The 22,886-nt window shown below is 39.3% G+C and overlaps 1 protein-coding gene and 1 non-coding gene across 2 annotated transcripts in view; both read right to left on the bottom strand.

Moving 5' to 3' along the window:
* Positions 1-22,886, bottom strand: part of LOC126381788 (filamin-A) — a 114,951-nt gene that overhangs the window by 88,017 nt on the left and 4,048 nt on the right. The window contains exons 2-11 of the mRNA XM_050031267.1: positions 10,666-10,957; positions 9,842-10,022; positions 9,378-9,477; positions 7,801-7,943; positions 6,474-6,697; positions 6,159-6,300; positions 4,394-4,557; positions 2,443-2,618; positions 923-1,035; positions 316-497 (exon numbers count right to left, since the gene is read on the bottom strand). Coding sequence (XP_049887224.1) covers positions 316-497; positions 923-1,035; positions 2,443-2,618; positions 4,394-4,557; positions 6,159-6,300; positions 6,474-6,697; positions 7,801-7,943; positions 9,378-9,477; positions 9,842-10,022; positions 10,666-10,881 — 1,641 coding nt within the window. The 5' untranslated portion in view covers positions 10,882-10,957. The remainder of the gene's footprint in view (positions 1-315; positions 498-922; positions 1,036-2,442; positions 2,619-4,393; positions 4,558-6,158; positions 6,301-6,473; positions 6,698-7,800; positions 7,944-9,377; positions 9,478-9,841; positions 10,023-10,665; positions 10,958-22,886) is intronic.
* Trnaw-cca (transfer RNA tryptophan (anticodon CCA)) lies at positions 9,252-9,323 on the bottom strand. Its single transcript has one exon. It is a non-coding gene; the product is annotated as a tRNA-Trp (tRNA).

The following is a 22,886-nucleotide window of genomic DNA, read 5'->3' on the forward strand; positions in this document are numbered from 1 at the left end:
GCCTCCGCGGCTCACCTCATGCCCCGATTGCCATGTCGACCTGTCGTCAACAGTAGATGTATAGTCGCTATGGTCCTGTAGTACATCGGCTTGCTTCGCAATCGGGGAGCGCCGATTCAAACCCCGGTACCAGACTTGCTAATCTATCTTAAGTACTACAGTTTTCACTAACACAGTTGGATCGACCATTATAGACGGCGATACGGCTGACCACCCATCACGTTGGTAAGGAAAGCTCTTCACTGCCAGGTTTGGATACCGCAGTGGATGTACCTCTGACAGTCTTGAGCTAATGTTATGTTAATTCATGCTTACCTGAATATGCTCTCCCTTATAAGTGATAGCGATGGTCCATGTCCCGGGCTCGTCGGGTTCGAAGGTGGCACTCGAAGCCGTGGTGCCGGGCGCGGACGGCGGCGGGTGGCGCGGGCGCAGCGGCACGGCGCGGCCGCTCGGCGAGTGCGCCGTCACGTCTATGTCCTCTCTTCTAGGCGCTCCTGTGGGAATAATTCATATTTGTACTGCGAGTAAAGAAAAAAAAAATCTCCTAAGGTACTTAAACTATTTTTTGGAAATGCTACTAATAAGTATAGGTAAGTACGTCAACCTGTCTTTATGATGCGCCTTTGTTTCTGTGTGCAATAAATTGAGAAATAAATAAATACGTAAGTAATTTTGGTGGCGGAAATATTTTTTTTAACGACAAAGCAACAGTAAATACGGATTCGGTACAACTTTCAACGTGAATCTTATATTATTTTCATCACTTTAGAAAGACATTCAAAACATGCAAAATATGCGCAACCTAAATTAAGTACATACAGTTTCCAATTTGTCAAATCAGTTATTTTTTTTACTAAACGTCAAAATTACGTATGTGAGTTGTGTCTTCCTGCTAAAGACGATAACAAACTGTTCTTACCAGTAGCACTGACTAGGACCTCGACGATGCTGCCGGTGGCACAGGGCGCCATGCCAGGAGGCGGTACGGTCACCAGCCGCGGCAACACCCGGAAGAAGTACCGGCCGTCCACTCTGCGAGGGGAAGTCATCGAATAATCATAGAAAAGAAAAAAATAAGCAGGCACGTCATCCCCCTAGCATTATCCCGTTTCTCACAGGGTCCGCTTACCTAAGATTTGACAGGTCCGGTTTTTACAGAAGCGACTGCCTGTCTGACCGTGAAGGGAAAACCAGCCCAATACAGGTTAGGTCACATACCTCCGTAAATACATTTCTCGGGATTGTGGGTTTCCTCACGTTTTCCTTCACTGCTGAGCACGTGATAATCATTCATGATCCAAACATTAATTCGAAACCGAATTCGGCTGTCATTGGTTTAAGTCTGTGCTGGATTCAAACCTGTGACCTTAAAGTGAGAGGCAAGCGTTCTACCAACTGGGCTACCACGGCTCAAAAAAGAAGCAGGCACCTATTTTTATAGGAATACAGGATACTTACAGCAGAATAGAAGATATTATAGCCTAGTACTAATGTGATATAATCAGGAAAATGAGTTGTTCTGACCATGGAAGTAATAAGTAAGTAGATACTAAAGTTTCGCTAAATATCACTCTAATCAAGTTTTTTTAACGTGGTAGGTATAAGTGTAAATTGCATAGAGCATAGAGCAAAAGAGGTCAACGGGGTTGCACAGAAGTGCGTGTAGATTTTACATATATATATTGTCTAAATGCCATAATCAGTGTAAAGCTATATAACGAATATCGTTTGGTTTCAATAAAATTTATGATTTGCCCCTTTTGGGAAAAGAATACGCGACTTTTTATGCGTTTTAATTAGATAAAAAACTTTTTAGTGCTATCATAGGCGAGTTTATTGCTAAAAACGATTTCTACGTATCATTGTTTTACATGAGAACAAAGCGTTTCATTCCACTGCCCACAATGAAGCATAATACGATAATGGTTTTGGCATAATGCCCAGGTGAGGTGTTTGCCAAGTAGTTTACTCGTAATTATCGCCATACAAATAAAAATGAAGGTTTATATGGGTTTTCAGTTCTGTAAAAATCAGTCCTCTCGGTACTTTCGGGTTAGGTACGCGGGACATGTAAAACCTTTGATTTAATGAGGTATTGTTTCCAACTAACATCTAGCCTCCAAGATCCTACAGCTAGGCAAAGACCTCCCCTTCCTCTTTCTATTTTTCACGGTCCTGTGCGTACTCCGGCCAGTCCCTCCGGTAAGCGTCCAAGTCGTCACCCGTCGTGCATGGACTGGGCCGGATATGTTTGTCGCATGCACCCTAAGCGTTGGGCACGGATCGTCACGCAATGGATGCGTCATGATGGGTATTGGTATTAAAGTTAATTTAATAAGATTATACGTGACCTCACTATTTTGTAAAAAATATTTATGTAAGTAAGCAGTAAGTTGGCAGGAAATCATAATTCCAATTCTTCAAAATCCAACAGCATACCTAATGTCGTCGACAGTGAGTACAATCTCGTGCATGCCGGCGTGTTCTGGCACGAACTCGCCCGCGCCACGGGAGTCCAGTTTGAGCCTCGACTCTTGCTCTAGCGGGTTCACGATCGACACCTTCACGTCGGAGACTGAGAGCTCGTTTGATATACTCTCCACTTTTATGTAGGTCTGGAAAGTGAAATATTTAACAGTTGTTAATTTTTAAACCGAGAGGTTATCAATAAATATTTATGGACTTATATATAAAAGTATATACTGACAACCCAGTCATGGACTGACCCCGTCAGTATTTGTTACGATGTCACTAATAGCCTGTATTAGTAATATTGTTCTAAATCGATTCTCATCAGTCTTTATACGATATCGTATGTAACTAAACATTTACTTTTTACTAAACAACGAAACACGAAATTAAGTAAGTACTATGGAATTTGTATGAAAAATCAACCTGTGGCGTCATAGAAAAACGTGACAAAGTGTCGCACTTATTATTACATTTTTTTTTATTAACATTCATAAATAGCTTAATTAGAAAAAAGACAACGTTTTTGTCACCTTTAGATTCGTCATTTCATTATTTATCTTTGACTTAGGAAACTACCCAATTGTGATCAGTCTTTCTAAGATAGCAAATATAACAAACTCTTGAGTCAAAGGTAGAGGCGGTAAGGCGTGCAGATATAATAATATACCGCGATGTCCGTGGCCTCACTCGGCAGGGCCCGCAGTATACAGCGTCGTGGCTCACGCCGCGACTTATACTGAGCGAGGTCCTTTTATCCGGGACGCCACCGCAGATGATCGGTGTTGCATTTAGGATGCTTACTTTTATTATTATTGTTTTTATGATATTGGTTTGTTTTTCTTTTTGTTTTGTGTTTTTTTTCTTTGTATTGATTTCCGTGTGGTTTCTGTCCTGTGTTGAATGTAATGTACCTGTCTGTCTGCGTCTGTGGTGTCCGGAAGTAATAAATATTATGAGTAGAAAAATCAAATATATCGAAGCTGATTAGCCAGTTAATATACGTGAAAAATACTGAAAGCAGCTAAATTAGGAAATGCGATCTGCACCAACAGTTTGTCAATAAAAAAATGAGTAATGGAGTCAATCAATTAACATATACAATGGAGCCGGTTGATTGGACGTTTTACGTTTTTTCGCGTGATGTCCGGGTTAAAACGGCAATTTTGATGTAGATGCGATGAATACTAATATAGACAGTCGATTGATAAAAAAAGTAACCCGAACACGGACACAGACCATTTTCCTTTATTCCTACATTACACTTTATTTCACGTAGAAAATAAAAGGTTCATTGCACTTAGAAGTCTTCGTACTTAATGTTCAGAAAAAAGTTTGGTTGTATAAGAGTAAGTATCTTGTTTCCTTAATTCTGGCGTTCCGTTTGCTTTCCATATCACAGTTACTATACTACCTAATTGGTCAAGGCGGCATTTTACGGAACTGCAAGGGGCCCAGGTTACGTCCAGATTCTCACGTCGCTCTGACTCATATCAGAAAGAAAGAAATAAAGAAAACATTAATTCCCATATTGGACGCCTCATTAACAAACATAAATTTAAGTACATAAAAAACAAAAAGACAGGGATAATTAATAATACCTAAAATATGTTTTTTGTGGATGCGTCCAAACTAAAACAGGATCTCCCTCAGCATAATGCCGTGACACGTACAGGGTGACAGTGACATCGTAACGAAAACTTTGAGGGATGATTCAGACCATGATTCTGAGTTGATATCAAGTGGAATTTTCCATCACAAAAGTATGGAACGGAAAATAATTAAAAAATCACTAAAAAATTCATGAATTTTCCGACAGGAAATTCAACTTGATATCAACTCAGAATCATGGTCTGAATCATCCCCCTTAGTATCCTTTACGGTGTCAGTAACACCCACTTGTATTATTATTAAAACGTACCGGTTCTCCGACTCGTCCAGACGTGGAGTCGAGTGCGACCCTCAGCATGTCGTGCACAGGTGGTCGTGGCGGCACGTTGCGGAACTGCGACGCCCAGGCCATCACGCCCAGGTGCTCAACATCGCTCTGGCTCATATCCTTCGCTGATAGTACTGGCTGCACTCCTGATGGGGAAGAATATCACAACATATTAGCGTAGCACATCACATAGCATAACATCACGATTATATTCCAATTGGAGTAGTCAGTACATCAAGATTATATTAGAGATTTTTTTAAAGTGAAGAAGTTTATACACAAATAAATGTAGGTACGTACATTAGGTAGGTATCTTTCTGCTCGCATAGTTTTCATATTCGAACAAGTAAGCTAGTATACACTCGTTAATGCAACTGAACTAAAATAATTTTCCTCCAAATTTCATCAGGTATGTACCAGTGAAAACGTGAAACTAGCAAACATTTATAAAGCCTAGACCACCATTCCCTAACTAGACTTCAATTTAAACTCGGCTCGTACAAACAGTCAGTGGAAATTATAAACAGCATACATAACAGCGGAAATAAATGAACATCACCGAGTGCTGCCCACTTTCACTTCCGGACAGGCCATTCTTACTTTGAAATCATATTTTCTTACTACATGCTACTATTATATTGGTTGTAATTATTTAATTTACTTTTCCTTTCCCATCATACTTTATATGATAGTCGATTCGGAAGTGTCAATCATGCTAAAAATATAACGGTAATCTGTTACCACATAGTTCATCTACCTAAGTATGTTAATTTAGTATTAGATCTTCATATTATTTTGTGTGGCAGAAGCGGCGTAGTCGTGAGTAACCAAGAAGCAAATAACATCACACTCGACCTAAACTAAGATTCTTTACGTCACAAGACCGGAGACAGCAGAGCATTCGAGAGTTTCAAATACAATGTACAAATAGAAATGTTTGCCTCTTAAATGAAAATTTTGCCCATTTCACCTATTTCCTTTAAAGGACTCCGCTTGACGTCACTAGCTTTGTTATTTCGTTGTAGGAAATGCAAGAAAGTCGTTTGATAGTGAAGTTGGACACTAATTAGGATCTTTGTTTGCAATATCTTAACTCGCGAGCCCATTTCACAGCAACAAACGTCGCTGGTTGTTGAATTTCTCAGAATTTAGTCAACCCTATTATATATATTGGATTGCAAAGTTGTTACGACAGGTTCATAAACATTACTTTCATAAATCTTATTGATACGTATATGTCGTGAAATATTTCATTACTGCTATCATAAATGACATCTCGAAAAAGTTAAAAAAGGGATTGGCGTCCTGTCTCATGCACCGATGATTTGCTGCTCTATTTTTTGTTTTTTTTTTTTACCTTTGATGGCTTTGCTCTTGGCCCCAGACTTGCCCAAAGGCATTGACGAGGACTTCTCGCTCGCCCAGAAGGTGCCTGTTCACTCTGGCCTTGAAAGCACCCGGGTTATATGCATTCGGAAATACAGAAGACGGCAGAGAATTCCACCCTTAGCAGTACGCATAATGAAGGACGATGCGAAGAGCTTTATGCGAATAGTTGGGATATCCACCAAATAGGGATGGAACTCGGCCGCCTGCTGTCTGGAGCTGGACACCTCTATTAAGCTTACCAACTTTTTTTGCAGCATCGACAAAGCTGGGTCGATTTGCAGTCGGCTCGGCTGCGGCGCGGGCTTCTCATCAACCACACCAGCTGCTCACAATGAGTAATGTTAAATGACAATCTTACCAATTTTCTTAGCAGCATCAATGGCCATCTGGCAGTTGTCTTCCCAGCGCGCGGGGTCGCGACGCAGCCGGCTCGGTGGCGGCGCGGGACCGCCCATGGACCGCACCAGCTCATTCGCCACACGACCGTCGTTCCAATCCGTCTATTTAAACAAGTTAGTTTTTATATAATCCGTTCTTCTTGAGAGTAAAGTAGCCTATATTGTGTGGTATCCGAAACGTTGACGTCACTATACGTTTGTTTTTTTTTTCGTTATAGAAAATAAATACCACAAATTCGTTTATTGGCGAAGTTGAAATGCTGTAATGTACTTACTGTGAAGTTAGTAATTCCTCTCTCTAGTCTCGAGTTGACCCAATCCAAGGTAGCTCTGAACCCTTGGGAGCCTGGCTTCATGAAGTAGGAGAGGTATGTCATCCCGGAGAGCTCATCCAGCCAGGGTGAGGCCAGGTATTCTGGCTCTAGAACCATAGGGACATCCAACTCTCGGTGGGCTAGCTTCATGGCTCGACGACAGTTCTCTACGGCTTCGTGGCGATCTGAGGAGGAATATTGTTGATCAGTATTACTTGCTTAAGTATATAGTTATTTAGTGAAACTTTTTGTAAAATGTCTTTTCATTTGTCTCATAGAAGCTCCATGCTAAGCAAGGGCTATTCGATGTCTATCCATCTCCCTAGCTTCTCCCGTTTTTCAAAGTGTCCACTCACCTAATCTGCAAATTTGACGGGTCTGGTTTTGAGTAGAAGTGACTTAAAGTCACTGCCTGTCTGACCTAACTCGAAGGGAAAACCAGACAAGGGCGTATTTGGTGTATGGTGGTAAATATATAATGGTCGTTTATATCAGACTATAACTAGGGCTGGTGGGAGTGGCGTACAAAACGATCATTTCTCAACCCGTTTATACCTAGATAATAAAATCCTGGGCCAAACATAGGTTCTGCAATATTCTCCGCAATAAAAAGTTACTTCTGGCCATTTGGCACAGTTATTATACCTCACCGCATTAGAAGCTCAGTGCATCTGACAAAATTAAAACCACTGGCACTTTATAAGGTCCTAGTACAGTTGGCAACAAAAGCCGCTGAAAGCTACTACCGGGCAGTAAGTTTCATAAACGTCCAGCCACTTTTGGTAGCTACAAAAAAGATATATTGTTTAAACGGCTGTTAAATAGAAATTACCTTTATCTAAGCCGTAAAATGTCACATTTTGCCGTAATATTAAAAGTAAGTAAGTAAGTTCGTGTTAAGTATGTATAGTATTTTTTGGTTGATAAACCAAATACGGAATCGTTATTACCAAAAATTGCTTGGCTCTGTTGATTGCTACCAATCATTATGGTTATAGTATTACGGTTTGATTATTAATTATTGAAATAGCTCGCTTTTAGGCATAGGTTATTGTTTTTCAAAAGTAAGTAACTTGTAAATTATTTGTATATTTTTATTTTTTTCTACTTCAGGTAACTTGTCATACTGTATTCTGTTATTCGCGATTCAAAAGACATAACACACCATGGACGGGGGTGGAATATTATGTGCGGTTTCATACAACATCCCGCGCACCAGGCGATGGTCGATGATGATGATGGGCGGTGGTTTCCTGGCTCTTTGAGCATCATACTTAAGAGTACTTACTAAGTTCGCGCCAATGCGGGAAGATGCCAGGCTTGCAATGGTCCAGTAGAGCTGAGAGGAGTACGCCACTGTTCCAGTCGGTGGTGAGGTTGCCGACTCGGCAGTCCGGCAGGGCGGCTTGCAACCACGATAGCATCAGCTTCCTGCAACCAGGGATTCTTATTATTATAAGCTGCATCTAGTTGGTCGGATCATGCGGGCTCTATAGCGCAGTAAAGGGGGTTTTCCTTAGGCTTTTATGACAGGAAACATTGTGATTTTTTTTGCAACCCATGTACTTCCGAATTATTATATAAGACTTTATGACGAATCCTAAAATCATATTGTGAATTATCACAAAACGACATTTATCGTACACGATCGTACAGCAATCCAATAAATGTAGACCAAGATATTATGACCCATAACAAATCCATGTCGCCTGTAGGAGTATTGGTATTAAGCAAGCAGCCATATTGAGTAGGTAGGTGCGCCCCGGCGCGGCGCGGCGTGAGAGCAAGCGGCGCCCGCGCAGGCGTGCCCGCGATAATTGCCCATACGTTACCTACCAGGCAAGCCTTTAAAAATAGATAAGGTTTACTTACGCAACCTATGGTGACTTATGGGCCGTAAAATATTCATAAATGTTATTCACTCGTAGTCAATAACACTGTTTTACAGAAAAAAATATTTTTTTTGATTAAAATTACTTAATGGCCTCCGTCTTTCAAAGTACCGATGTACTTGTCGTTTGCACTATATAGATGTAAGTATTTGTTGTATTTGTCGTTTGCACTATATAGAGGCGTAAAACCCAGAATTAAATTAATTTAAAATCCATATTTGTCTGACTCTTGTCTGACTTTTGGACCATAGTTTAAACAGAAATACTACGTGTATATCTTTTCAATAAGGTACATTTTTTCTTAGTTTAGGTACCAAATAGTACTAAATGGGTACTATATCTATGAATATGGAATTTGGAATTTCAACATTGAGCAATTGGTCCATTGGGCCATTTTGACGCTAATGTATTCATATGAATATATTTCGTAATAGTTATATTACATGTCATATAGAACATAATATAATAATACAATAATGGTACTTAAGTACTAAGTGGTAAATTTTACAGTTAAAATTTCTTCAAAGCTAAATTACAAAAAAAAGCTATAGAAAGTGTGTTATGTTGTTTCGCCGTTCGTATTTCACTCTTCTCCTCTTCTTCTATCGTGTGGGTTGTGAGGTGGAGTACCAACCTCATCAACCCTGGTGTCAGGTTTAATATTGAGCTGCCAAAGGCTCCTGACATGGCTCATGGTGACGACTACTTATTTACATCAGTAAGTAGTAACCGGCACCAACGGCTTAACGTGCCTTCCGAAGCACGGATCATCTTACTTTCGGATAATCTGGTGATCTGCCAATAATGTCCTAACCAAACTAGGGACCACAAAGTATTTTTTGTGATATGTCCCCACCGGGGTTCGAACCCGGGACCTCCGGATCTGGAGCCCAACGCTCAACCACTGGACCACGGAGGTCGTTAGGTTAGGAGGTATTTCACTGAGCTTAAGACGTATAATGTGAGATCTTACCTCGGAGGGAACTTGCTCCTGCCTATTTGATACCGGACGATGAGTGACCAAATCAAACCGAGAATCAACTTTAGATTCCCGTTCACAATGTCCGTATTCCCTGAAAGGATAAATAGATTAATGAAAGTAATAGTTACTAAATAAAACCCGTGACGTTCAATGAATAAATAAAATAAATATGTCTTACAAACGGATCTATAACGCTTGCATTTGCGAAGTGAAAAATCCTAAGTCAAAAATCAATGATTTTGTGTGAAAGGTTTTTTTTATGCATGATAAGCAAGCATTTGACAACAATCTTAGGTACCTGATGGTGTAGTCGAGGGTGAGACATGCTTATCTAAAAAGTGCCTATTCACTCTTGATCTTGAAATGGCCCAGATTGTACTTAACTTAGTTGAAACTTATTTAGGCTTTGATTACTTACTCCTAAAGCTGTAACCTCATTAAAACTTAACCCTTACCAATATTAACTAATTTGACACCGTCATCCTCAATAGCTTGTAAGGCGGTGGTCACATTATCTAATTTGTGATGTTGATTCCCAGGGTTGGGACTCCATCCCTTCAATCTCCGACCTTGCAGAGCTTCCACCAGCGCACACAGCACCGTGCCATCGCGAAGATCTTCTACTAAATCTACCACCTGGGAAATTGTAAATTGCCTAATTAACAACGATCGGGGGGTTAAAAAGGACACATCGAAGCAATTTATCTGAAAAAGCAATTTTGCTATTTGACATTTTGTTTGCATCGCGCACTTATTTTATATGCGCAACTGTCAAATTGCAATATTGCTTCTTCAGATGAATTGCTTCGATGTGGTAGAATGGTTTTCATAAAAGTGGCGGTGCATGGCGTATAAACATAAGATCACGCCTATTTCCTGTCGGGGTAGGCAGAGGCCACGGAATTCCACTTACTACGACTCTGACACACTACTTTCGCTCCTTCCATTCTCATCAAAGACTTCAAGTATGCTCGCCGATTCTCTTGACCTTGCCCTTTTTTGAACACATCCTGGAATCTATTTTTTAATTATCTAACTATTTTTAAGTAACCTGTTATCTAACTATTAAAATTGGAAACATAAAAAAATACATCAGCTACATAATACTTGCATAGGTAGCTGTTAATGATAATGTTTGCACAAAATAATGTTTCAAGAAAATATTATTGATCAACAAAACGCAGATACAAGGTCTTTTAAACATAAAATCGTAAAACACAAAGTTGCGAAAAGCGATTTGGCATAGTTATTTATATATATTATTTTGACTAGTTATTACCTTTATGTCCATAGGTTTGAGAGTCTCGTTAACCCAATTCCTGAAGGTGTTTGCTTGGATTTCGACCCAGAGGTCTTCGTGGCCTTTGATGGCCATGCCCTTGGCTGCGGTTCCCTCGGGGCTCCGCGCCGCTAACCCGGCTTGTGTGATGCGGCCGGCGGACCCCTCCGCGGAATGCGCCCGCAAACCCTGGTGGGTCACCTTAACCCCCTCCATGTTCACACTTCGTTTAGTTCCAGTTACTCAGTCTTCCATGCAACACTTTCTTTTTGACACTGCACATCGTTGACATCTGAAAACGTAAATAATCCTGTAATGTACGCACTGTTCATACATCGATTGTTAATTGTGCATCGCCAATGCGACACAACAAAGCAAATTGCAATTTCTGCCTTAGTCGCTATTTTAAATAAAACTCCGCTACCGCGCCATTTGATATGTTAATTTTATAACAACAATAAAGGCTAGTGTGAATCTGCATTGGAATTTTCTTGTTTTCCTTTATTATGTATTTATAATACGGTGGTTTAATGTATTTTTCCTTCTGCTATCTAGCGTACGTGCCGAGTGGCGATTCTTCGATCAAAGTATAATACCGACTTCATTAACATCGGGCAGAACAATAACCGTTTTGAGATAGTGATGCAATCGTAGTATACGTGTGACCTATAAAGTAAGTATAAGGTATAAGCGGGTCCCATTGAGAGCAGTCCATGACTGTTTGCGGAATGGAGATTAGCGACCTCGTAACGCTACATTCGTGATCGAAGCCGGTGGTAAAAGGCTTTTGAGGTTTGCGCACTTGACGACTTATTGTCACTTTTATGTTTGATTGATGGAGCCGGTGGGAACGCGGAACACAGCAATCTACATTGAATTTCTAAAGACATAAAAAATCCACTTAAAGAAGCCATACATCAGTTTTTTCTCAGTTGGCAACGGAGCGTTTCAGATAAAAACATTTTAATTAAGAAGATCCTACATGCATAAGCCCGGCGCCAATTAGCGCCACGATTGAATCCAAATGCAACTATGTTTAATTACCGGTAAGGTTTTTTTTTGTTCTGCGATGCAACATGCAATGAATAAAATAAGAACTCTTAAATATGCTATATGATTTATGTCCCTCTGCTGGGCAAAGGCCTCGCAATCAACCAAAGTAATTCAAATGTTTTGTGGAAATTGTGAATTATGTAAAGATTTCTGAATTGTGTATCAGCAGACATCATCACCATAGGAATAACGTACCGCATAGTACCTACCTATCTGTATGATTCTACAATGGATAATTTAAGAAGAGTATGTGTAAGTTAAGTATCTGAAACGGCCTCCGTGGTCCAGTGGTTGAGCTTTGGGCTCAGGTCCCGGGTTCGTATCCCGGTGGGGACATATCACCAAAACCACTTCGTGATCCCCAGTTTGGTAAGGACATTACAGGATGATCACCTGATTGTCCAAAATTAAGATGATCCGTGCTACGGAAAGCACGTTAAGCCGTTGGTTCCGGTTACTACTTACTGATGTAAGTAAGTAGTCGTTACATGAGTTATGTCAGGGGCCTTTGGCGGCTCAATAATACCCTGACACCAGGGTTGATCAGGTTGGTAATTAACCTCAAAACTTACACGATAGAAGAAGTATCTGAAAAGTTAAAAGACGAGTGTAAGTGCTATACATATTATATAGATCTTAATGTATAGTGCAGTATTTCGTGTAGTTTATAAGGGCTCACGTAGCAATTAAGTACCTCGAGGCGCTCCGGTACAAGGCACATTCTAACTGCGGCACGCACTAATTAGTCGACACTCTCCACTTAAACCTGTCCTTTAAGCAAAGGTTAAGTGCCCTTAAATTTTGTTTTTGTCGAGCTCCACGCGCTGTTGAGAACTTGGAATTCTTGTATGATGGTGGCAAGTGGGTAATCATTTTATATACTTAACACGTTGATGGTGTATGTACCACATATGAGGCAATAAACTTGAAACTCATGCGTGCGTGTCCCATATGTGGGGCACATTTTTGCTTATCATAGTCTGTCTGTGTACATAAATTCTAATGTGTGTTTAACGAAAAATAACTTTGCACGTGAGGGTGTGAAATATCTATTTTTTACTTACACAGTGGCCCCGATTCCTGCAGACACCTCTTAATTTTATTTTAAGTTAAGTATACCCGACATTTTCTTATCCGCCGAAAAGGAAAGCGACGGATGATTGTCAACAAGTTAATTTTAAAACGAATGAATAACCCGGGCGAATAAAATGGGTCTACTTAACCCTGTCGGGTTATTGGCCGATGTAAAATTTTTAGACGGTTGTTTTAGATTTCCGCTTAAAATTGACGTGTGTTCCATAAATTTTATACCCGCCCCTTTCTTTTTCAGAGGATAAGAAAATGACAGGCATAACTTAAAATAAAATTACATGGCGTCTGCGGGAATTAGCACCATTACGTATTAAGGTAAACGTGAAAAGTTACAATCGGCAGATTAAATATAGATAGCTTAGTTTGACAGTTCCAGGTTTTGCCGAGTCCTTTTTCGCCTTTTAAAGCCTTTATTGGATATTCCATTCAAGTATAAACTTTTAAGCACTGCGATTAAGAAAAATACAAGGGATAACTTATTCATGTGTACTTATTTGTAAGTTTATGCGACACGTTCGTTCACCCTTCGCTTTTCTATCTCATTTTACGACGTGAAACATTTTTTAATATTAAGAACATTGGTTTATAGCAATTCGCTCCCTATTACATAGGACTTAAACATAGCTGGCGAGAAGTGGGTATATATACTTCTTCCTCTGCGTACCCCGCGTGCGGAGTGATACTTGATTTAATTCTCAAATAGATAATGTACTTATACAAAATTCAAGAAAAAAGATAGAAAACAAAACTTAATTGAAAGCAATATATCCAGTTTCCCCAAAGTAAATACGTAATGTTACTTCTCTTGATTCAAATTGCGTTGCGAAGTAGGACCGTAAATGAGAACAGGGCAAAAAATCCCGTATGGAACCCCTTAGAGACTCAAGAAGGTGTGTTTGTAGGTATTTCTAAGAACAATATCCTTGGGTCGTGATTTTTTATGTGGTAGGATAATAAAGTGGTGTTTTATAAGTAGGATTATTTATAGAATGGAACCTTGTTTTTATAAATAAGTGTTTGAAACATTAACATATTAACTGGCAATTTTTTCTAAAATAAGTGGTAACACATGTTTTTTTCATATGGCAATATTGCCCTGCCGGAGCGTGGCATATTTTGTAATAAAAACTCAATGTAACTTTTCTAAAAACCCCGATAAAATAAATAAACAGTGATTTACAACAAAAAGGAGTTTAAGTTTTCACCATGGCCACCACCATGTCACGAGAGGAGACACCTCCACTTATAAGGCGGCATGAGCCGTACAACAACAACAGTGAAAATATATACAAGATCTTCTTCTATCGTGTGGGTTGTGAGGTGGATTACCAACCCCATCGACCCTGATGTCATGGTAACTATTGAGCCGCCAAAAGCCCCTGACATGGCTCATGTAACGACTACTTACTTACATCAGTAAGTAGTAACCATAGGAACAACGGCTTAACGTGCCTTCCGAAGCACGGATCATCTTACTTTTTGGACAATCAGGTGATCAGCATGTAATGTCCTAACCAAACTAGGGATCACAAAGTGGTATTTGTGATTTGTCCCCACCGGGATTCGAACCCGGGACCTCCGGATCGTGAGCACAACGCTCAACTACTGGACCACGGAGGGCGTTAAAGTTGATGAAACTAGTTATAAATCTAGGTAGAGTATTTGTAATTTATAATAATGCTGTTTAAATCGAGCGACTGTATGAAATGTGCTTAAGTGTAATAGCCTACACCGATATAGCGATTTGTGGTTGAGTATATTTCGCCCAGAAATGACGAAAAGCCGCAGATTACTCTTACAAAAGAGAACAATGCGGGTCTAGTACGCGCTGGCTGCGCGAGTGGGTTGTAGTCGGTCTAAATTGGTTCGATACATATTAATATGATATTCCATTATAGAGGTTCGTGGGACGAGTGTTTGCTACCGACATCACGACAGCTGATCTCGCGTCATATCTATTTTAAAATAGTCGATCTCACTACATTATGTCATTGTTAAAGGCCTTAGCTCGTGCGAAAGGCGCATTTTCGCGTCTCTACTCTACTGTGTGCTTTTGGTGGGATTTCTCAAGTTTGTACAGGTACTGCCGAAAAATAACGTACATTTTTTTTGTCGCGTCTTATTGTAGATCTCCTGCATATAGGAAGCCCTGAAGACTCTTACAACAGGCATGGGAACATACAAATATTACTCTTATTTTGATACAACAAAATTATTAGCTTATGGGTGGAATTATTATATTACGTAAAATCTAAACAGTCTATGAAGGTAGGCCTTCTGAGTGTAGTCTACTAAAATACTTCACTCACGGGATATGGAAGTGCTCTACATACATACATACATACATAAACTCACGCCTATTTCCCACCGGGGTAAGCAGAGACTATAGAATTCCATTTGCTATATAGTTATAGTTTGCGATATAGTGACTAGGATTGAGAAGGGAATGTTAGGTTGGTTTGGACACGTAGAGCGGATGAAGGATAATAGGATTGCAAAAGCGGTATATAAAGCGAAAGTTGATGGTAGGGCTGGCAGAGGAAGACCGAGAAGGACTTATGATGACCAAATTGGAGATGTCCTTAGAAAAGGTTCAATACGATCTACTCTGAACCGGCGTGCGTGTATGAAGCGATTGATGAATGTGGAGGAAGCAAGAGAAGTGTGTCAGGATCGAAGCAAATGGAATTCTATGGAAGTGCTCTAGAGCTAAAATAATGCTAATAAATGTAACAATAATCTTCTACTATCGTACAGGTTATGAGGTCGATGACCAACCCCATTAAACCTGGTGTCAGGGTTATTGTTGAGCTGCCAAAGACCCTGACATGTCTCTGTAACGATTACGTACTTACATCAGTAAATAATAACTGGGACCAATGGCTTAGCATGCCTTCCAAAGCTCGAATCATTTTGTGATCAGCCTGTAATGTCATAACCAAATCAGGGCTTACAAAGTGATTTTTGTGTTTTTTCTTTCCGGGACTCAAACCCGGAGCCTCCGGCACGTGAGCCCATCGCTCAACTACTGGGCCACAGAGGCTGTTTACAATAGTAATGTTACGTTATGTATTTGGGCATGTTATTTATATAACATAACACATAACTTATGTTAAGTAACTCAAACAAACATAATAATTAAAAATATATAGCCTAAAAAGGCATTTTGCAACGTTGTCCTCTGCTCGCTTAGCGCGAGCATTTTAATGGCAACACATTAGTTATGCATGAACCATAGGAATTTATGCTAAAATCTCAATCATGCGCAACCAGAGGTAAACTTGTCGGACACCGAGTAAACACTGATTCATCTTGTATTAAATTCTGTTATGTATCCTACAGTAAATTGTTTTTTATAGTTCTGTGCGGTACGAACTTATTGATAAATTCAAAATCAAAACTATCTTTATTTAGTAGGATACACTTTGAATAAAACTTTTTACATAAAGAACGTTCCATCCACCTAAAACTACTACACCTTTTCACAACTTGTATAGGAGGACGGGGAGGAGCTCGGTGGCGCAGCGGTAAACGCGGTCGGTCTGCGATTGTTGAAGTTAAGCAACTTTCGCAAAGGCCGGTCACAGGATGGGTGACCACAAAAAATAAAAGTTTTCATCTCGAGCTCCTCCGTGCTTCGGAAGGCACGTTAAGCCGTTGGTCCCGGCTGCATTGGCAGTCGTTAATAACCATCAATCCGCACTGGGCCCGCGTGGTGGTTTAAGGCCCGATCTCCCTATCCATCCATAGGGAAGGCCCGTGCCCCAGCAGTGGGGACGTTAATGGGCTGGTGATGATGATGATAGACGGGGAAAAGAAGCTGCAAGAAACAATTAATATTGGACTGTAAAGCATATATCTACTACGATTTTATTCATCATCCTTGAGATAGACCCCAGAAAAGTGTAAGTATACAGAATACTAGTCAAAAAAAACACATAACATAACATGAGCTCACGACTAGGTATATAAGTACCCAAACTTGTAAAATAATCATAATTATTTATACTTACAAGGATTAAAGTGTACTTAGCGTAGTAATTATATTAGGTACCTACGTATTTAAGGAACGTTCATATTGCTGCAGAAATGATGTTTTGATGGATCGTAACTAGTGATGGGTTATGGGGCCAGATTTAAATGACCCTAAACAAGCTGCGCACGTGGTAAGCGCAGTGCGGGCAGTCAATGAATGAATTAATAGTCTTCTTTGCTATAATATACAGGGTGTTAATAACATCGTAACGAAAACTTTGAGGGATGATTCAGACCATAATTCTGAATTGATATCAAGTAGAATGTGTGCAAAATTCATGAAATATTATTACACAAAAAATAAAACAGTAATTATTTTCATTTTTAAATATTTTTTAAAATATTTTTGTGATATATTACACTAGCGCCTATTAAATAGAGTCTATTACACGTCTCTTATAATTGTTAAGCTAAATCAAAAGTCATGAAGCCATGATTTTGATTAATTAATTCTATCGTTTTGACAAATTGAGAGCCATTTGCGGTTAACCGCATCAATGTACACAAGGCAAAATTGTAATTTACTTTGTGATTTAATTAAAGTAAGTAGGTTAATAGAAGAAAATTAATTATCATATCACCTACTTTTAGGTTGATAAGATACCTGAGATGGCATTCCACCAATGACATAACATAAAAAAATACTTTATTCTTCTTACTTCTTATCATGTGGGTTATGAGGTGGATAACCAACCTCATCAATACTGGTGTCAGGGTTATTACTAAGCCGCCAAAGGTCCCTGACATAGAGCACATAACGACTACATACTTACATCAGTAAGTAGTAATCGGGACCAACGGCTTAACGTGCCTTCCGAAGCACGGATCATCTAACTGTCGGATAAACAGGTGATCAGCCTATAATGTTCTAATCAAAGTAGGGATCACAAAGTGATTTTTTGTAATATTTCCTCACCGGGATCGAACCCGGGGCCTCCGGATCGCGAAACCAGCGAGCAACCAATGGACCTCAGAGGCCGTTAAATACTTTATTGCACACATAAGAAATACAAAAGAGACGAAAAAGAGAAGAAGAAAGAAGAAGAGAGAAGGATACAACAGGTTGCCTTATTGCTTACTTACTTAGAACTCTACATTTTCTGTTGCAGGTATGTGAATGGAATGTAAATTTATGCATACGTAAGTCAAGGCATCAATAGCCCACCTACATCGCAAAAATGTCTAATTATCGCTAATTAGAGAATTTAAATAAGTATTTAAAAACTGTTTTTAGGCGTTGGTTTTATTTAGGCGAGAAAGCGACAGAGATGACACAACTACTTAAAAAAAAAAAAAACAAACAAAAACATGCCGGGTCTGCATGACAACCACGCCGCGCGCGGCTCGAATTATATCGAGGCCTTCGACCAATAGCCGTTTGACGTCCATCTACGTATATAGCATTCGTATCGTTTATTGGTCGAAGCGCACAATATAACTCGCGCCGCGCGGAGCGGTTGTCATGCAGACCCGGTAGGTGTTATTAAAAATGAGCCACAGACTTGATTAAACATTTATTACCAAGTGGTCTAGTGTTTCAAAATGTTTTACATACCTAAGTAAGTACCTAAAGAAAACCAAGATGCATTCACTCTTGTTCACGCAACGCTATGAGTGTGTATGGGATTGAAATACATGAATCCAGTAGTCTTTTGACAGCTAATAATAATAACACAATGATGCTAATCCCTGCAGACGAAATCTAATTTTATTTTAAGTTATACCTGTCATTTTCTTATCCGCTGAAAAAGAAAGGGACGGGTAATCGACAGGCATAAAATTTATGGAACACACGTCAAATTATAAGCAGAAATCTAAAACACCGTCTAAAAAGTTTACACCGTTCAATAACCCGACAGAGTTACGTAGACAGCACGTCAAACGGATTACATACCGGCGAGATGCCTATTTTATTCGCCCTGATTATACATTCGTTTTAAAATTAACTTGTTAACAATCATCCGTCCTTTTCCTTTTCGGCGGATAAGAAAATGACGGGTATAACTTAAAATAAAATTAGGAAGTGTCTGCAGGAATCGGGGCCAATTTCATTTGTTTAAATTTGTAATAACGAAAATGAATGGAACTTAGTCATACATCGATCGATTCTAATCGATAAGAGCTTATTTGGTAGTCCCTCCCGTTCCTCGTAGAGTGTTGCTATAATCTACTAGATAATCGCTACACGCTACCACTTAGATGTATGTAACTAAAAGTCGACCTATCTGTGGGTTGTATATTATTGGGTGTCGATGAGTTAGCCACCCACGGTGCGATTTAAATCGTGTTATGGCATCTAGGTACGAAGTTAAACACTATCAAGACTATTTGCAACTTTATATAGAGGAAATAAAGTCGTTGTTCTGTGAATAGACGTTCTTAAACGCCTTATTTGAATCAATGCGAAAAGTCTCAGGGCAATCGACATGCAACTTTATATATTTATATTTAAATTCGTATATTAGTATTTTTCAGATAGGTATGCATTATTATAATATATTAAATTGCAAAAAGTTCATATTTGTATTTTATTACATAATAAATGTTTTGGACTAATTGCCATACTTGGTTTTATTGGCATCAAAACCTCAATCATATACTTTATATCAATTGCCTGATTTAATTTTGCATTCCATAAAAGTAGATTACTATTTTGTCACAACTAATAATGTAATAAACATTACGCAGTCCTATATGGGTATATTGGGTCTATGCTATAATTTTGATGCATCGTTCAACGTAATAAAAAAAAAAGTTTGTATGTTATATACTGTATATAATACGATACTTGCTTTGCATTATACAGATAATGATCAACTCAATACAATGCAATCGTTACCTACGTAGTTGCCATCTATAATGGAATATTAAGTTTAACAAATTTAATGATTGTGACTAATTTGTAACAATTCCGGGTCTGGAATTCAGATAACTGATATTTGCTGTAGGACACCTAGGTGGTGGCAGCATGTCACAGACAAGCGCCATCTAGCGAAAACGGGATGTAACAATTTAGCTAGCTGGCCACATATTTTATCATAAAACAATAGAAACAAAATAGAGTAGCAAGAACGACGCTGTTTTATTTTCCCGCTCCTTATATTCATTATATTCAACCAAATATATCCAAACCGATTATCTATTTCTTCATGCTGCTGAAATGCTTCAAGTTAAGATTTGAATGTGGGACCATCCAGGCTTACGTCCCCCAAAGAACAAATATAGCTTACGCCGTACAATGTTACCTTCGTGTAACCTTAACTTCAGACATAACACATTACTCTCTCACAACACACACACATATGTATCGCATAATATATCCCTACAGTGTGATTCCTAAATTCTAATTTGTGATCTATTTATTTTGTAAGACATTCCAACACAATGTATATTGTTTACGGAATAAATGAAATTGAAATTGAATTGAATTGAATTGAATGCATCTTTTATTTATGTTTTTGGGTATAAATGATGACCCGTGTTATTACACCCAGGTACTATATATCTACCACCCAATATTATTCTGATCAAAATAAAGAGAAGTAAAATAGGTAGCAACATAATTCTATGGATATCAGATCTAATCCGAGCAATGAGAAAATAGGTAATTATCACGTTTAGTCTTTCGAACGCCGGAACGCGGATCTCGACCAGACACAATGTAAAATCTATTGTGTCTGATATCTCGGCATATGAGAGGTTAAAGTATACAGCGATATCTTAATTTTTTTGGGGACGAAGTCTGGAAAGTCCCTGATTGTTTGTGGCTTTCCTTAGGTACACACATAATATTGTATTGCTTGGCCTAGTGAATTGTCAAGATCGCAGTATATGAAATTCAGGGTGCCTCAATAGCAAATAAGCGCGATCTCATGTACGATCTTCTTCTATCGTGTGGGTTGTGAGATGGATGACCAACCTCATCAACCCTGGTGTCAGGGTTATTATTGAGCCGCCAAAGACCCGTGACGTGACTCAAAAAACGTTAAGATCATAGATGTTTGCTCCAACCAGTGGTAGTAGTAATGTAGTAATGCGTGACAAATTATGTAAGTAAGTATTTATATAACTGTCGATAGTAGGATAAGGTATTAGAGTATTTCCATAACCATTTTGGTAAAGATTGTGAGGTCAATTAGACCTCATCAACCCTGGGGTCAGGGTTACTATTGCGCCACTAAATGTCCCCTGACATGGTTCATGTAACGCTTACTTACATTAGTAACTAGTAACCGGGACCAACGGCTTAAAGTGCCGAAGCACGGATCATCTTACTTCTGGACAATCAGGTGATCAGCCTGCAATGTCCTAAAAAAACAATATCAATGCGCGCGCACGCGTGTGATATTATTTTCAGACTCATGAGCCCTTGTTTTTAGCTATATCAACGTTTCATAGACTCGACTTACAAAAGCATCGACAGAAGTGAAATGAAAACACAGTTAGGTACTTAGATAATATGTTGTGACAGAATGCAGGTTGGCATTTCTTTGAAATATTACGTGGAGCCACCGTCGGGCGAAGCTTCCAGGTTCCATTCTGTTCTCCTCGCCTTTGACAGCGTTGATGTGAATATAACAACGTGAGGAACTTATGTTGTGACGTTGGGATTGGTCTGGTCTTTAGCTATATGATTTATCATGGCGAAAATCGCAAGTAATACATCACAACACATCATAACAGCAGCAGGCTTTCGCCCAACAAGATATATGCTTTATATTTTGACTATTGTTTGTTAAATATCAGGACGTAATCTTGTAATTATATCTAATATCTAATAATACGTGCTTCGGAGGGCACGTTAAGCCGTTGGTCCCGGCTATTAGCCGTAAAAACACCTCCACCAACCCGCACTGGAGCAGCGTGATGGAGTATGCTCCATACCCCCTCCGGTTGATTGAGGGGAGGCCTGTGCCCAGCAGTGGGACGTATATAGGCAGTTTATGTATGTTATGTATCTAATAATAAGATAACTTTGCCTTAATACAATTCATATTGATATTGAAACAAAATATGTTCAATAGTTTTATTTGTACACAATTAAACGATTCATCGTCATCTCCCTAGCATTATCCCGATTTCACAGGGTCCGTTTACCTAAACTGAAATTTTGACAGGTCCGGCTTTTTACAGAAGCGACTGCCTGACTAACCTTCCAACCCGCGAAGGGAAATCCAGCCCAATACAGGTTAGGTCACATACCTCCGAATATGCATTTCTCGAGAATGTGGGTTTCCTCACGCTGAGCATGTCCATCCAAACATGAATTCGAAAAGAAATTCAACAATCTTTGGTTTAGACCTGTGCTGGATTCGAACTTGCGACCTGAAAGTGAGAGGCACGCGTTCTACCAACTGGGCTTCCACGGCTCTACAGTAAAACGAATCATAATGCTCATATCATCATTTTTTGAAACCGCGTGAGAATCAAGTCATTCCGTAGAGGCAAATCTATAAGTCGTGTAAATAAGTTGTATAATATTGATGTGTGTAGGTAACATAATATTATGCAGTTTACTATTATACAATAAGAACAAACTTTTAAATCATAGATGTTTGCTCCAACCAGTGGTAGTAGTAATGTAGTAATGCGTGACAAATTATGTAAGTAAGTATTTATATAACTGTCGATAGTAGGGTAAGGTATTACAGTATTTCCATAACCATTTTGGTAAATATTGTGAGGTTAATTAGACCTCATCAACCCTGGGGTCAGGTTTATTATTGAGCCGCCAACTGTCCTGTCTACACACTTCTTCTTCTTCAATCGTGTGGGTTGAGAGGTGGATCACTAACCCCATCAACCCTGGTGTCAGGGTTACTATTGAGTCGCCAAAGACCCCTGACATGGCTCATGTAACAACTACTTCCTTACACCAGTAAGAGTAACTGCGACCAACAGCTTAACGTGCCTTCTGAAGCACGGATCATCTTACTTTCGGACAATCAGGTGATCAGCCTGCAATGTCCTAACCAAACTAGGGATCACAAAGTGATTTTTGTGATATATCCCTACCGGGATTTGAACCCGGGACCTCTGGA

Source organism: Pectinophora gossypiella, chromosome 3 (assembly GCF_024362695.1).
Source record: "Pectinophora gossypiella chromosome 3, ilPecGoss1.1, whole genome shotgun sequence".
Classification (NCBI taxonomy): domain Eukaryota; kingdom Metazoa; phylum Arthropoda; class Insecta; order Lepidoptera; family Gelechiidae; genus Pectinophora; species Pectinophora gossypiella.